Source organism: Schistocerca serialis, chromosome 2 (assembly GCF_023864345.2).
Source record: "Schistocerca serialis cubense isolate TAMUIC-IGC-003099 chromosome 2, iqSchSeri2.2, whole genome shotgun sequence".
Taxonomy (NCBI): domain Eukaryota; kingdom Metazoa; phylum Arthropoda; class Insecta; order Orthoptera; family Acrididae; genus Schistocerca; species Schistocerca serialis.
This window is the reverse complement of record NC_064639.1, coordinates 709,315,219-709,330,673: the sequence shown is the minus strand read 5'-3', so window position 1 is coordinate 709,330,673 and position 15,455 is coordinate 709,315,219. Positions and strand designations below refer to the sequence as shown.

General features: G+C 37.9%; 1 protein-coding gene across 5 annotated transcripts in view; it reads left to right on the top strand.

The window, feature by feature from the left end:
• Positions 1 to 15,455, top strand: part of LOC126457884 (sorting nexin-8-like) — a 180,440-nt gene that overhangs the window by 76,360 nt on the left and 88,625 nt on the right. For all 5 annotated transcript variants that reach the window (XM_050094555.1, XM_050094557.1, XM_050094553.1 and 2 more), the window contains exons 6-8: positions 4,361 to 4,563; positions 4,711 to 4,832; positions 9,694 to 9,828. In XM_050094555.1, coding sequence (XP_049950512.1) covers positions 4,361 to 4,563; positions 4,711 to 4,832; positions 9,694 to 9,828 — 460 coding nt within the window. The remainder of the gene's footprint in view (positions 1 to 4,360; positions 4,564 to 4,710; positions 4,833 to 9,693; positions 9,829 to 15,455) is intronic.

Genomic DNA, 15,455 nt, shown 5'->3' with positions numbered 1-15,455 from the left:
TTCACGTGCCCCTAAGGACTTCATTAACCCTGCGGCTCTCCATTGTCACTTCCTCTCAATTCTTGATGTGTTCCGGGGCTCTGAGGTGGTTTACACGGACGGCTGTAATGGCTCAATGGCTGATGGTCACGTTGGCTTTGCCTATGTTCATGGCGGCCATATTGAACAGCATTCCTTACCTGATGGCTGCTGTGTAGTCAATGCAGGGCTGGTGGCCAATTCTTGTGCACTTCAGTATCTCAGTTCATGCCCTGGGGAGTCTTTTCTTTTATGTACTGACTCCTTTAGCAGCCTGAAAATTATCAACCAGTGCTCTCCTCATCATCCTTTGGTAGCGTCCATCCAGGAGTCCATCTATATCGTGGAATGGTCCAGTCATTCAGTGGTGTTCGTCTGGACCCCTGGTCACGTCGAAATCCCAGGAAATGAACTTGCTGACAGACTGGCCAAACAGGCTACACGGAAACCACTTCTGGAGATCGGCATCCCTGCAACTGACCAGCATTAGTTATTACACCACAAGGTTTTTCAGCTTTGGGAGACCGACTGGCAAAATCTCATTATGCACAACAAACTGCGAGCCATTAAGGGGACCATGAATGTGTGGAAGTCCTCGATGAAGGCCTCTCGCAGGGACTCCGTGGTTCTGTGCCGGCTCCGCATTGGCCATGCCTGGGTGACCCACAGCTACCTCCTGCGCCGTGAAGACCCACCTCAGTGTCGGTGCGGCACCCAGTTGATAGTGGCACATATTCTTCTGCTCTGTCCTTCTTTGGCTGCCCTGCGACTTCATCTTTGGTTGCCGGACTCATTATCATTCATTTTAGCAGACAACGCCTCATCGGCTGATTTGGTTTTACATTTCATCCGTGAGGGCGGGTTTTATCATTTGATCTGAGTTTCAACGCATTTCCTTTGTCCTATGTCCTCCACCCTAGTGCTTTTAGGTTGGAGGTTTTAATGTTTTGCAGGGTGGATGGCTTTTCTTTTTATTTTAGTGGTCGGCCAGCCACTGTAATCTGCTTCCTTGTTTTACTCTCTTCTGACTGTTTCTTGCATCCCTGTGTTGTTTTCACGTCTTCTTTTGTTCCTTTTAGTGTTAGTTCCCTTTCCTTCATTCTTGTGGTCTTTCCTTTCTTTCATTTTGTGTTACATGTCTTGTCTGTTTTATTCTCACACTTGTGGCATTGTTTTATTAGGAACAAGGGACCGATGACCTCTTAGTTTGGTCCCTTTCCCCCTCTTTTAAACCAACCTTCCAACCTTATTGTGTCAAAATACAAATTTTACTTTAGTAAATGATTCTTTCACCAATTTCTTCAATTCTCGAAGTCTCGGACCCCTTCTGTTTTTTCCACCTTCACAATTTCATGTTTTCATCCTTCATCACCACGTTTCTGAATAACAATTCAGAATTGTAATTCGATGATTTACCCTCACACCAAGGTGACACCTTAGACAGTCGACCATGAACTGTCTTTTGAAGAATAATTCCGTCGTTTGCAACCATAAATTGCAGGAAAGACAGCATTCGAATTCAGTGGGCTGTCTTTCAGAAGATAATGACGGATCGGTACAAACTGAAAAACATCAAAGGATTAAACCTAAACAAATCTAATTCTTCTTGACACTCAAGGTTAACTTCTTGTGCCAAGCTGGAAAATTAAAAATAGTCACTGATTTCATGAAGAAATACACAATTATGATAATGGCTCTTCAAGAAATCAGAAACAGTGATCAAGACCCTATGGAATCACAGGAATACTGACTTTCTAAAGGAATCCCTGGAAAAAAAGTCATGAAAAACTGTTCACAATTTGGCAATGGATTTCTTATAGATCTCAAAATTATCTACCCTATCATAGAATTCAAATCTCAGTCCCCCAGACTTGCAACTCAGAAACACAGAAATTTTGGGATGTCCTGGATCAAGTCTTAATCAACATTCCTCCATCAAACATAAAAATTCTCCTTGGCAACTTCAGTGCCCAACTGGGGCAAGAAAGAAGATACAGAGATATCATTGGAAAATGGCCAGCACACAATGGAAACCATAACCTGGTCTCAAAATCAACACATTTTAAAAGGAAACCTCACAAATTAAAAACTTGGAAACACCCTGATTTCCAAAAGGGTGGAAGGCAACTGGACCATGTATGCATGGATAAATTTCACCATTGTGAAATCTACAATGTCAGAGTTTGAAGGGGTGAAGACTCAGGGTCAGACCACTATGTTATGAAAATAAAAATAAAGTTAATACCAGTGGTAAAGAAAAGACGTCAGAAAAACCCAATGAGCGATATCCTCTGCTAACTTGTTTCCCATTGCCTCACCTTACCTTTCTCCTATTCTCTTCTGTCCACATCAATCCTCCACCTCATCCATCCAGATCGTGTACTGCTTTCTCCTGCCACTCTTCCTCCTCCCTATCCTCATTGGGCCCCCTCTCCTTCCACTTAACCCTCCCTCCCTCCCCCACCAATATTTTAGAAAATATCCTCCTTTGCACCTAAGATTGCTGTCATATATGTAAACATTTCAACAAAAAATGAAGTTGAGATTCAGTTGTCTACATATCACCCCCTGGGACTTTGAAGTTCATAAAATTTCATGTTTTTTGCAGTGGTGTCATATTCAAGTGAAGGTAAGAAATACTAATTGCAATTCCAATGACTTTTCATTATTATTTATACTTAATACACTGAAGCACCAAAGAACCTGGTACAGGCATGCATACTCAAATACAGAGATATGTAAGTAGGCAAAATATGGCGCTGCGGTCAGCAAGGCCTATATAAGACAACAAGTGTCTGGCGCAGTTGTTAGGTTGGTTACTGCTGCTACAATCGCAGGTTATCAAGATTTAAGCGAGTTCGAACGTGTGTTATAGTTGGCACAGGGGGGATGGGACACAGCATCTCCGAGGTAGTGATGAAGTGGGGATTCTCCAGCTAATAAATGTGACCAACTAAGGTATTGGGTATGAAGACAACCTCATGAATCCTTGACCCTACTTGTCAGCAGGGGACTATTCAAGCTGATGGAGGCTCTGTAATGGTGTGGGGCATGTGCAGTTGGAATGATATGGGCCCCCTGATACATCTAGATAGGACTCTGACAGGTGACACATTCGTAAGCATCCTGCCTGATCACCTGAATCCATTCATGTCCATTGTGCATTCCAATATATTCCAGCAGGACAATGCAATACCCCACATGCAGAATTGCTACAGAGTGGCTCCAGGAACATCTTCTGAGTTTAAACACTTCCACCAGCCTCCAAACTCCCCAGACACGAACATTACTGAGCGTATCTATGATGACTTGCAACGTGCTGTTCAGAAGAGATCTGCACCCTGTTGTACTGTTAAGGATCAATGGACAACCCTGCAGGATTTATGGTGTCGTGGGAGGCCCTATACAGTATTAGGCAGGTGTACGAGTTTCTTTGGCTCTTCAGTGTACTAGGACTAAAGAGTTACAGTGCACAATCTGAGGTACGTACTGTTTCCCTGTGCAAAGCTATGATTTTTTAAAAAATTACACTTTTAAAGCACAGTGTGGAAAACGTTTTTTCCAACATTTTTCATAAGAAATCTGAATGATGTTCATTATTCATTATATTAACTTAGAGGCCTACACACTATATGCATAAAAAAAGTGGGGAGTAGTAGGGCTTTGAAAATAGGGAAATTGGTGCCTAACAAATGACGGAGTACACACCTTTGAGCCTCCAAACCTGAATTTATTGAAAACAATTAGTTGGACAATGCTATTTGGTGTTTTTACTATTAAGTCATGTAGTTATCCAAGTACCAAATATGACTAAATTCTGAAATGGTCATCTTCTCGCCCCCTGTGAGATTACAAAGAATGACCCTTCACTGATAGGGCGGTAAACCTTAAGCTTCCTTCAAGTTAGCAAAGTATAATAATCATTGCAGTTTACCCTCAATTGGTCACATAAATTATGCTTAGACAGAAAAATTCTGAGTTTCATTTCTTGGACTGTTGTGACTGACTTTTACGTAAGGCTCTGCAGTTGTGCACTCTTAATTCTGTGTACTGTTAAGGATCAATGGACAACCCTGCAGGATTTATGGTGTCTGTTCAGCACATTACATTTTATTTTTCCTACACTCCTGAAGAGGTAATTTGATCACTTTTGGGCTCTGCTTTGTTGGCTTTCATTTCCTGAGCTACAGGTTGTGTTTCTTGTATAGTGCAATTATGTGACTGTTGCACAATAAAGAATAATTTTTTTGTATAATCCAGTACAAACCATGAATAATCTGTGCTACATTTTAAAACTTGGATTCAGAATTACAATTGAATTTTCCTTTTATTTACTTCACAGCTGATTCGCATTTTATTGAAGAAAGACGGAAGTCATTACGGCGATGGTTGACTCTTGTGGCAAGACATCCTATTGTCAATAAGGATCCTCTTGTAAGTTTCTTTCTTACGTACGGTGGACCTGATGTGCAATACAAAATACGTGAAGTTTTTCGCAGAATGCCAGATGAATTTACGACATCAGAGCTAGCAGCTACGGCCAAAGTAAGTAACATTGTGATTGAAAGTAATATTATTTCACTCGTGTCATTTGTTGATCAGTGGTTATGGATGAGCTTCTTCATTTTTTTACGAAAACTTACTTTCAATTTTTGAATTTATGATAATTTGTTTCGTAATTCTTCTTCACAGGATCTTGTTCCTCCAGAGACTCATAGTGAATTTGCAACAAGTCGGGACCAGATCCGAATAATCTTGAATGGCGTTGTACGCCTGAAGCAAATTGCTGATGCCATGGCTCTACGATCCCATGGGTAAACTCTTTATTATAATGACTCTTATTCAGTCAGCAATATGCATCACACAAAACAGAGAGAGAGAGAGAGAGAAGAAGAGAGGGGGAGTGAGAATTGGGGTGGGGAGGACAAAAGGGGAGATATATCAAGTGACTGACTGAGAGAGAGAGAGAGAGAGAGAGAGAGAGAGAGAGAGAGAGGGGGAGAGAGAGAGAGAGAGAGAGAGAGAGAGAGAGAGAATAGTTCATACAGTCGGTGCTTTGTATTACTGTATATGGACTGTGGCCTTTTTGCAAGAACTCTGACACTAGACTTATTACATCTAACACTTTATTTTAAAAATGATGACCACTTTCAATTCGTTATTCCTGTATCTTTAATTTCAACATCTCTGATAAATGTTAGTTAGTATAACAGCTGACTCTAGATAATTTGAAATGTAGGGCACCAGAGAAAAGTTCAAATAACCAAGAATTCAAAATAATAGGCATTAAAATAATTGAGAAAAACAGAGGAATAAATTCAGCAAAATGAGATTTTAAGTAAGAGTAAGTTTTTGTATCTACATATGTAGATAAATTTTTATTTTAATGATGTACAAAATAATGCATACATATATATGTATGGTATATACATAGAGTATATAAACAAGACACCAATGAAAATGTCACTCATCATTTCAAAAAATAGTCTGTGATTTTCTTTTGAGAGAATGAGCTCCATTTGGCATGGTCCAGCAAATTTTTTATTGGTAATGAGAGCCGAGAGGAAATCATCCTCAGAATGGAAACGAGTGACAACTGCTTTCGGAGTGACTGGAGTTGCAGTTGGTCTTTGTTGTCTTCATTGTCCTCATCCTGACAGGCCAACAGTTCAACTTCGGTTAGAAAATCATGGACACAAATTTTATCAACAACATCCGCAAAGGGTAACATATGACAGATTGGTAGGATTTCATTAATTCCTGTGACTCTGATAGCTGCTCCACATTTTCTATTTGCAATACAAAACTGAACTTCATGGTTATACTTGTCACAGCTGTTTTGTTCACATTCACACCTTTTTCAATGCTATTAAGCACAAGTGAAAGAATTTCAGTGTTGTCTGTGTTGAACATGTTGTGTGGGTTGTGCCCATTGAAAAATGGTTTTAGTTAATGAGTACAAAGTCAATCCTGGTGATCTAGACATAAAATGCTTGACAGGGAACAAAGAGGACATATAATCAAATCCCGATTGGACTATGCACTTTTTGGTCCACATTTTAACCTAGGCTTCACATTTCAGTGATGTGAGATGTCTCCGGAAACGACATGTGGTTTGGATTCCTTGTTTAACTGTTGGCACCCTTTCCCTAATTGGATAACTGTGGTAGGTGAGGGACACACACGTCACCAAAGTAGGTCCAATTGAAAGTTTAGCACCAGGCTAATGAAACACATGAAATATTTGTTTAACAATACAAAGGGAAATGTCTGTGTTTGCAGTCTTTCTGCACATTTTTTAGTGTGATTGCATGACATTTTAAAAACTTTGAGAGCCGCCTCACTTGTCGCATAGTCTTCAGTCGTGAGAGAATTATCAAGTATCAAATTATTGAGACTCATCTTATTTATTTAGCAGCAATTGCTGCACCATGCAGTCATCACATTGTTTCGAGAATAACCCACAGTTGAACATAATAAATAGTTGTGTATGTAACCAACTATAATTATATATTTAAGCAACTAGCATACTTCATCCTTTATACTTAAAAATATATGAAACACCAACAGATCACAAAGGAAATTTCAGGAGCAGAATTATAGGCACTCTTGGTGAGATCAAAAATTAAACTGTAGGAAAGTTTTAAGCCATAGTCCTTGAAATAGAATTTTTCCATACACCTGCTGTTTATTAATAGGTTCCATTTTATGGTGCCACAGCTGTGACATTAATATGTAAAACAAATGCTTGTTAATGCTTCTCTTATACTCAGTCACGTGCACATTTCCCAGGACAGGACCATGTATGTAACCTAACAATCGGTTTCTGTGCTTCCAAGTATTATCAAATAAGATGTTAGTCACAAGATTGTAAGTACAGCAATAGTGTGTGGTTGCATATAGTGATATAATATTCTTTATACCATGCTTTACACATCACATTATGTAACTAAGGGAAATTTTTTCTTTCAAAAAACAACAATAACTTTCATACACAGGAATGTTTGCTTTGAGATCACTCAGTATCTCTTCATTAACTGAGAGTTATGTTTTCTCATGGATCATATTGATGATTTCTGGTTTCTCAAAACCAAACATACCACATCTTGGTCCTCTTGAACATGTCTTAGTATGCTCAATTAATGCCCCATAACTTAGCATAAATATTTAATGGTTGCCATGTGTGTGTCCACATCCCAAGTCTTGTAATCTTTTTGAAACACTATCATGGCAGATAACGATATTGTAAAATCTGATAAGGGCATCCATTGTGCTTATTATCCTTTTAAAACAATACACTTTATACCTTTTATTTTAGTGAGGAGATACAAAAGATAATTAGCCATTTCTATTTAGATTTGAGTACGTGCTGTAAAAAGATTGTGTGTATGTTTAAATAATTTCCTTTGTGCAGTGTCTGAACCAATTAATAGAACTGATTTGTAAAGGGAGCTACATATGGACTACATAAAGTTGTGTTGTCACGTTCTAAGACCATTGCACAATAAGAGTGGTTGAAGAGAGTGTTCTGGGGTTCCTGCAGAGACAATTCTGTAGCAGTGCGGTGTGAGGGTTCTGTCATCTTGATACGCACTTTTACCTGCAGCTGGCAGAACTTCCATTTCTTCCAGAAGGTCTTCCTGAAAATTGATTTTTACAAAGAAGAACTATTCAGATGTCGTGGAATATTATCTGGTTTTATGTGCCAGATTAAAAACAGACTTGAATTAACAAATCAGTAAACAACTCAATTAACAACTCAAGTTACAACTCCTTAGTAATACAAGTGTGACTAAACTGTTCAAAGGCTATTGGCGGAATCCTCCTTTACCACATTCAACACTCTTAGGGCAACATTGATCATTGTCATAGAACTTCTTCGTGAATGGGCTCCATCGTGTGGGGCATGGTGCTGTAGACTCTGTGGTACTTGCAATGATATGGTTTCATCAGATGTCTTTTCTCCACCGCACAACATCCCAGGAGCAACTGTGACAAATAATCCAACCACAACGAACCTAGAATCTGTTCAATACAACAACTCATCCTAGTAACGTAAGTTAAACTTAATTGTCTACCAACTAGCCATGATTTCTAAATTATATCAGGTATTATGGGGCAGGTATTTTGTAAACACCTGAATTATTAATTCGTGTCTTTGTACCCTCACAGCATGTAACAGAAGCGTCGTAATGTGCAAATAAAGTGACATAGGACTGGAAGCGTACTCCAGAGCTTATGTATGTGGACCAGTACAAGTGTTATGCTCAGAACATCTGAACTGCACATATTCATGGTGCTAACAATTTGATCAAGATTGTACAAACATCTGTGATTCTGGCTGTGAAGGAAGGAAAATCTTACACCTTGTGATTTCCATCTTTTTGGCATGCTGAAAGAACACCTGCCAGAGAAAGAGAATTTCCAGTGATGGGAATGTTCAAACAGCAATTCTCAATGGCTCTGTGACCAAGGAGCAGATTTCTATTGAACTGTTGGGTATAACTTAACAACCATTGTTTGCAGAGACTTTGTGACTATGTTGAAAATAGTGTCATGTATCTATGAAAGTGAATTGGTCTGTCATAATAATGCGTAACTTACTTTTTCAAGCACCCTTGTAGCAGAAGCATCTTATGGTATATAAAATTCTCTTGGTGTTCAAACCACACCACATTTGAGTAGATACACAGACTTTTGATGGTTTGCACTCTGTTCATTGTCAGGAGAGATTTGCCTACCATGGGCTGTGTTCCTCTTACATAGTGGCAGTTGGCAGGTTTGCTATAGGTGTCTTGCAGTGACCAGGTGGTATGCAAGGGGTGGGGTGGTGGTGGCAGCGAAGCAGGCGGGCGTGTTTGCATATGCAGGAAATTGACAATGAATGAAGTGCAACCCCTCCCATCGCACTCTTTCCCGCAGCCAGTATTTTGGAACAGAAAAGGATTCCAAAACCCTTTGTCGCTACCTCTCTCTCTACTGACAGTTTTTAATTTATGCTTTTCATGACTATTCTATGCCTATCTCCTGCCCTGAGTTTCTAAAAGATTATAATATCTCAGATTTCCTCAGCGCAGTTTATTAACCATAAGTTTTTGAGTGTTTTGCTGATTAGTTGATTCCATTTTTTCTTTCTGCGATATATTTTGACAGAAGAGCCAGTCATCTTTTGGTGTTTCGAGCTGTGTCGTGTGTAATCACTTTGTGGGCTCCAGCCTGTCTGGTTAGAATCTGAGCCATGGGTATGTGTAAAAACTCGCTGCACCTGAAGAAAACTGGGTTGGTCATAGAATTACTGTGCAGAAAAATGAAGTTGACAACTTGGCTGAATACACAAAAGCACACAGTTAAGATTATAAAAATAATGTGAAAGACACCTGTGGATTTCAGCAGTATGTAATCTCACTGTGACTAAGACGGTGCAAATCTTCAAACGTTCAAGTTGCTTTTAAAAATTCTAAAACATGACAGTTTTTTTTATAGAAAAGGGCCATTTTAATGCATGTATTCCCTGTGGTTGTTTTAGTGCAAAATTTAATGTTAACATTCAAAAAATTTCTTTGCCTGATCTCCATAAATGAAATTACATATTTGATAAGGGTAAAATTACACTGAGAAACGTAATTGTGATATATTATTATAGATGCAGGTAAATAATAAGAGTATGTCTTGCAGGTATGCAGCAGACATGGCCGAACTTGGCTCACAACTTACAGCATTGGCAGGAGAGCCTCATGGATCGTCGTCTTGGGCCACTGGGGGTAATCCTGTGTGGGCAGATATGAAAAAGGGCTTCCATGCAATTTCTAAGTGAGTGACATAATTTTTTTTGTAGAATACATAATTACACACTGTAATGGCAACTCCAGGCATTAATTGTGGTCAGAAAATTAGTATAATTTTTTTTAAGTAGTACTTTAATAATCTCGCTAACACAATGAAATAGTTATAGATGTGATGAAAAGTACTAAGAAGTAGGGCCCTTGATGCTGAGCAGCTTTTGGCATGTAGTGGAACCATATTATTCAGAACAACCTATAAACAGTTAACTGTGCTGCAGCATGTATTCTGTTATTGGATAGAATGTCTCTTGTGACTCAAAATTTTTAACGATGTGTCATTTTGACTACCATCTCCTCTTGCGTTTCTTCCTTTATAAAACTATGTCCTGCACAGTCTGTGATGGAGGAATTTGGAGCAAACTTTCACTTCTTGCGATACACTCTTTTCCTTTGTGATTTTGGAAAGCAAACAGAATGAGTGACAAACTAGACATGAAACTTAGTTAAATATTTTTTTTTTTTTAATTTGTTGTAAACTGTATAAAATGCCCCCTTAGATTTATCCCTGCTGTTGCACTTTGGCAGCTATCAGAAGGCCGTTCCTTTCCTATAAGTGCTGTGTGTGTGTGTGTGTGTGTGTGTGTGTGTGTGTGTGTGTGTGTGTGTGTGTGTGAGAGAGAGAGAGAGAGAGAGAGAGAGAGAGAGAGCTTTGACCTTTTTATTTCATGTAAGGCTGTATGAACTTACATTCCTTACAAGCTTTATGAACTCCCTTAAGTCATGTTATAAAAAGCTCTTTTTAATAAAACAAGAAAAAAGGCAATAAACATTTATTGATATTCCTACCCGGTACATATTGTTCTGTTGATTTATGAAGTCAACTTTCAAATGAAGTATTCCAAATGTTGTTTATATGTAAATGCACTTCAGACAATTTCTTAGTAGAAAAGTGTGTCCATATACATTTATTCATTTTTACTATTACTACTATTAACGTATGAGTTATGACTACATTCCTCCATGCTTTGTTACACTTCTCGTAGAATTTTGCATTATGTGTAAGATATGAATTCTAAACCCTTTTGTCACCATACATTCTTCATGAGTTGATGATTGGTGCTAGATGTACTGGGAATCATGTAATTCATGCATCCAGTTATTGACTGAGAATGATGTGTAGTTTAAAGCTGCTTCAGCTGAAGATACAAAGTCTGAGTTCACTGACTACTGATTAATGCCACTTGCTTCAACTTTTGTCCTCATTAGGTAGGCCTCACACTAAGGCACCTATGTTTTCAGACACCACACTTATTGTTGCGCATTATAATACTGTTACAATCACTCGCTGTAATGCTGCTAATCTGTTACATATATATGTTAGTAGAACAACTTTGTTTTCTTTATAACAGCTGCTTTGGCAAGAAGTTCCTCTGTCATCACTCTCGCCATTAGCTCAGTTGTGGAGAAAATAGCAGATGATTTGTTGTGACATTTTAGTATTTTAAATCATTTTGGAGTTACTATTGGCTCATGTTGTGTGTCATGTATTGATTTCCTCATAAAATAGCTCAACAGTTTCATTATCATTAATATTGTAGAAATGGTTGCTCAGAAAAACATTGGCTATCATTGTGAAATTCCCCACAAAATGTTATCACCATAACTGACGGACATCTTCAGATGCAACAAGCTACGAGTTAAGACTAAGGCCTCCTATTTATACCGGTCTAAAAGGATATGGTAGTGTGAAGGTGGCAAATTCAGTTGCCAATGTGAACCAATCGTGGTCTGTAGAGGGGTGGACCACACACCACTTGGCAAATTAAGAACACAAATATTTCTGTGAACATGCAAAGGCTGTTGGAATATGCACCTGCCCCGGTTCTATGACCATCCTGATCACTCTTGTCTGAATATTTAAGTAACAACCAAAGAATTACACCCCGAGTGACCTGTAGTTTCCCCTTTGTGGTTACTGTGACTTTAATATAGCCAGTGCTGCATCATATGCTGTGCTAAGTTGTAAACCTGTCTCTCTGTCCACCAGATTAGTTGAGCAGCAAATTTCAATTGCTTCTTTAATTATAATGTCTCAGTACAAAGATGTTGACCAGAGAATTTTAATACCTTTGTAAATTATATTTTTCTCTGTAATGGGACAGTGCCTGGGCAAGGCAGATTTTTCTGCTTGATCCAGACATGCATTGTCGATGTTCGACACATGTCTCCCACATTGTGACAAGTGTTTTCAATGTATGACATCCCAAAGCTACAGAGAATCTTATAAATGACCCTTCTTGGCAATCATGATTGTCCTTAACAAATCTCTTCAGTTCTGATGGCGGATGGAAAGAGCATTTAACTCCAGTATTCTGCCTATTTTCAAAGTTAAACAGTCAGTTTATGGAAAGACGAACAATCCTGATTGTTCACTTTCTTCTAGCTCCTCACATGCATTGAATATGTTGGGCAAGGCGTATCTCCTATTCAGAATATACATTTTGTAGGAAAAATGTATAGAATTGGCATAGCTCATTGGGTAAGGCTGGCAGAATCCACTATGATTCATGCTCTGTGGACCAACATCCTAAGCACATCACTTTGTTGAGAAAGATGGTGACAGCTGGCAACCTGTAACTATAAGTCCGTGTGTGACCTTGGGTACTGTCTCGTTTTCTCCAGATAGCATGTCAAGAAGCATTATTTTGCCATTTTTAAATTTTATTTGCAATTTTTATGTTTGCAGGGTAGTAAGATGACCCTTATCATGGTTGTCTCAGATCAGGTTCTTAAACACCTCTGCCACAATATTCTTAGCTATGCTTTTCTGTGCCATTTAAATGCATACATATTAATTGAGTTTCTTTAGCAAATTAGTTATGTTCCATTAAATCTCTCTCTCTCTTGCTAATCCACTTGGCATATCTCAACTACATTATGGTGTATAACTGGACGAAATATTAGTATTGTCAGTAGGTTCTTACATAAAATATACAACACAGTTGTGCTGTGCTGTGTCACAACCAGTGGAGAAATTTCAAAGTCCTCTTTAAATATGGTGTACAGGTGCCTGTAAATTTACATATTCAGTGAACCAAGTTTACACTTTCTATAACCTGTTGAACTTATAGAACAGTGTGCTCTTTGGCCAAATTATTTTTGCAAGAAGCTTTGTGTTGAAACTTTCTTACAGATTAGTAATGAGCCCCAGAATAATGAGACTCTAGTGAGACCTTTGACTTCAACAGACAAGTGCATTACCACATAAGGTATCCAAAGAACAATTTGTGAACCACCCTCACTACCTTACTTCCACCACCATCTCTTCTTCCATCTTCCAAACTAACAGAAGTTCTGCATACCATACAGGAGTAGATATTGCAGAGAAATGGCTTAGCCACAGCATAGATTATTGTTTGTGGAATGAATTTTCACTCAGTGGCAGTGGAGTTACTGATTTGAAGTTTGGAAAGTGGAAGAAGAGGATAACTTAGATGGTTGAGCACGTGCCCATGAAAGGCAGATGTTTGAGTCCCAGCTCGGCCCTCAGTTTTAAACCATCAGGGAGTTCCAAAATTGGTGTGCACTTCACTGCAGAGTGACATTCATCCTGAAGTTTTTGTGTTTGTTGAGTGATAAAAAATATGGATTAATTTTGTAATGAAGTGCTGCTACATTTACATATCCAGTGAAACCACATTTAGACCTTTACTTCGGTCAACGTACTGTGTTTCAAGATCAGTTGTGTTCTTGCAACTTTCTTCTCTTTTACGATTATTAATTATAAATTATTAACATTTGCAACATTTGAAGTCACCATTAATATTGTTTTACTAGACACCAGCATAGTGCATATCTTAAAATAATAGAAAAAATAATTGATTGTACATGCTGATGGCTGTTACACTGTTATATTAAATACAGATTGTTTTAATTCCACCCTGCTTCCAAACAGATACAGTACAGGTAATAACATTGGAGTTTAAAACTGAGGTAATTTGGTTGGCAAATAACATTCTGCAATCATTCAGAGATCTAACTGGATCCTGGGGTGACATTGAGCTCATTCATACCAGCTGTCTTTGAGTCTTGCTGATCTATACCAGTCATTCATCTTTTGGCATCTATGTCAGTCACCTATGCAATATCACAGGAATTAAATGAATGGAAAGCATAGCATTTTTTCCTTGAGAGTAAGCATTAGAAGACAATTATAAGTTGTTGTTGTTGTTGTTGTTGTTGTTTTTTTTTTGTCATACCAAAGATTGAAATCTGAACATTAACTTTCTTTCTTATAATAAACCTTAACATACAATCAATTTTTTATAAGTGCTTGGCCTAAGTACTTACAGTAGAACTTCAGATTTGTTCATTTTATAGCTGACTTCATGTGTTTTGTAATCACTTCTGTCAGTAATTCCATCTTAGCTTCATGTGACTACAGGTTAAGTCTATAGCACCTATATCTCATAAGGACAGTTCCATATAGAGCTTAATTAGTTAGATTTCTGAGCTTAAATTCTGATTATAATACAGGGTTTGGGTTTGTGTGTGTCTACTTTAATTTAGGCTATAACACTATTACCAAAATCGTTAACTTTTGCTTTTGAATTGTTTCTGGTATTCTGATAGAATACTAACTTTTTTCAACAACTGGATTCCATCCACAGGACCTAGTCTGTGATAATACTGTCATTGTTGGATCTGCTGACTATTAACTAATGAATGCAGTTCTAAGTTGTTGTCTTCTGAATGATTTCACAGACTATGTTTTCTCAGTTGATACTAATTAAATAGTCTTGTATGAATGATTTTGTCTATCAACTGCTGTAGTGTGATTCTGAGGTTGTCTCTGAAATTTTCGGCAGAGTTGTTGCGAGTCTTGTTGCTTATGAGGGATTCAGTTTTAATCTGCATGTAACAGTGTTCTTTGAACAGTTTTGTAAGCAAGTAGAATGCTTAGCTTAATAAAGTGAGACAGCTTATTGGAAGACACAGAAGCTTCACCTTAATTTCCTGTTTACTCAGATGCACATTTCTTCAAGATGTGTTTGTTCTGCTTCCAATTTGAGCAGGCTTAAAATATTATGAACATCTTGATCTTTAGAGTCATTTAAAATTGAGAAGTCTGCTGTGAATACTTCAATGTTTAAGACCCCTCAATTCATCAAGGTGAGCCTTTTGGGTAGAATTCATAGCAAATTTGAAGAAACTTGGCCACTGAGAGTATTTTATAACAGATTTTTTATTTTAAACACTATTTTTTCTATGTGCTACAGTTAGTCATATTCAGCTATCTGATATTACTCATACTGTTAAACTTATAGGCTAAGATTAAAAAAATCAATTAATGTATTTACAATAAGAAAAAATTGTGAAATTATGAGGAATTCACTGTCGTTACACATTCCAAATTCGATGAACACAATGAGGCTTTGAAATGATCCAAGAGGTGCACTTGGATGCTGCAATTTTTAATGCACTGCAAGGTTCAAATTGCTGTTTAACACACAATTTTGATGTTGTACACACCGAACAAAGAAAAGATTTTTATTTTTAGATAAATGTAGATTCACTGTAATCCATTCTCCCATCTACCCAACATGTGTCCTCATTTCATATAGTAAGAAGTATTTAATACCTATTCCATTCTTT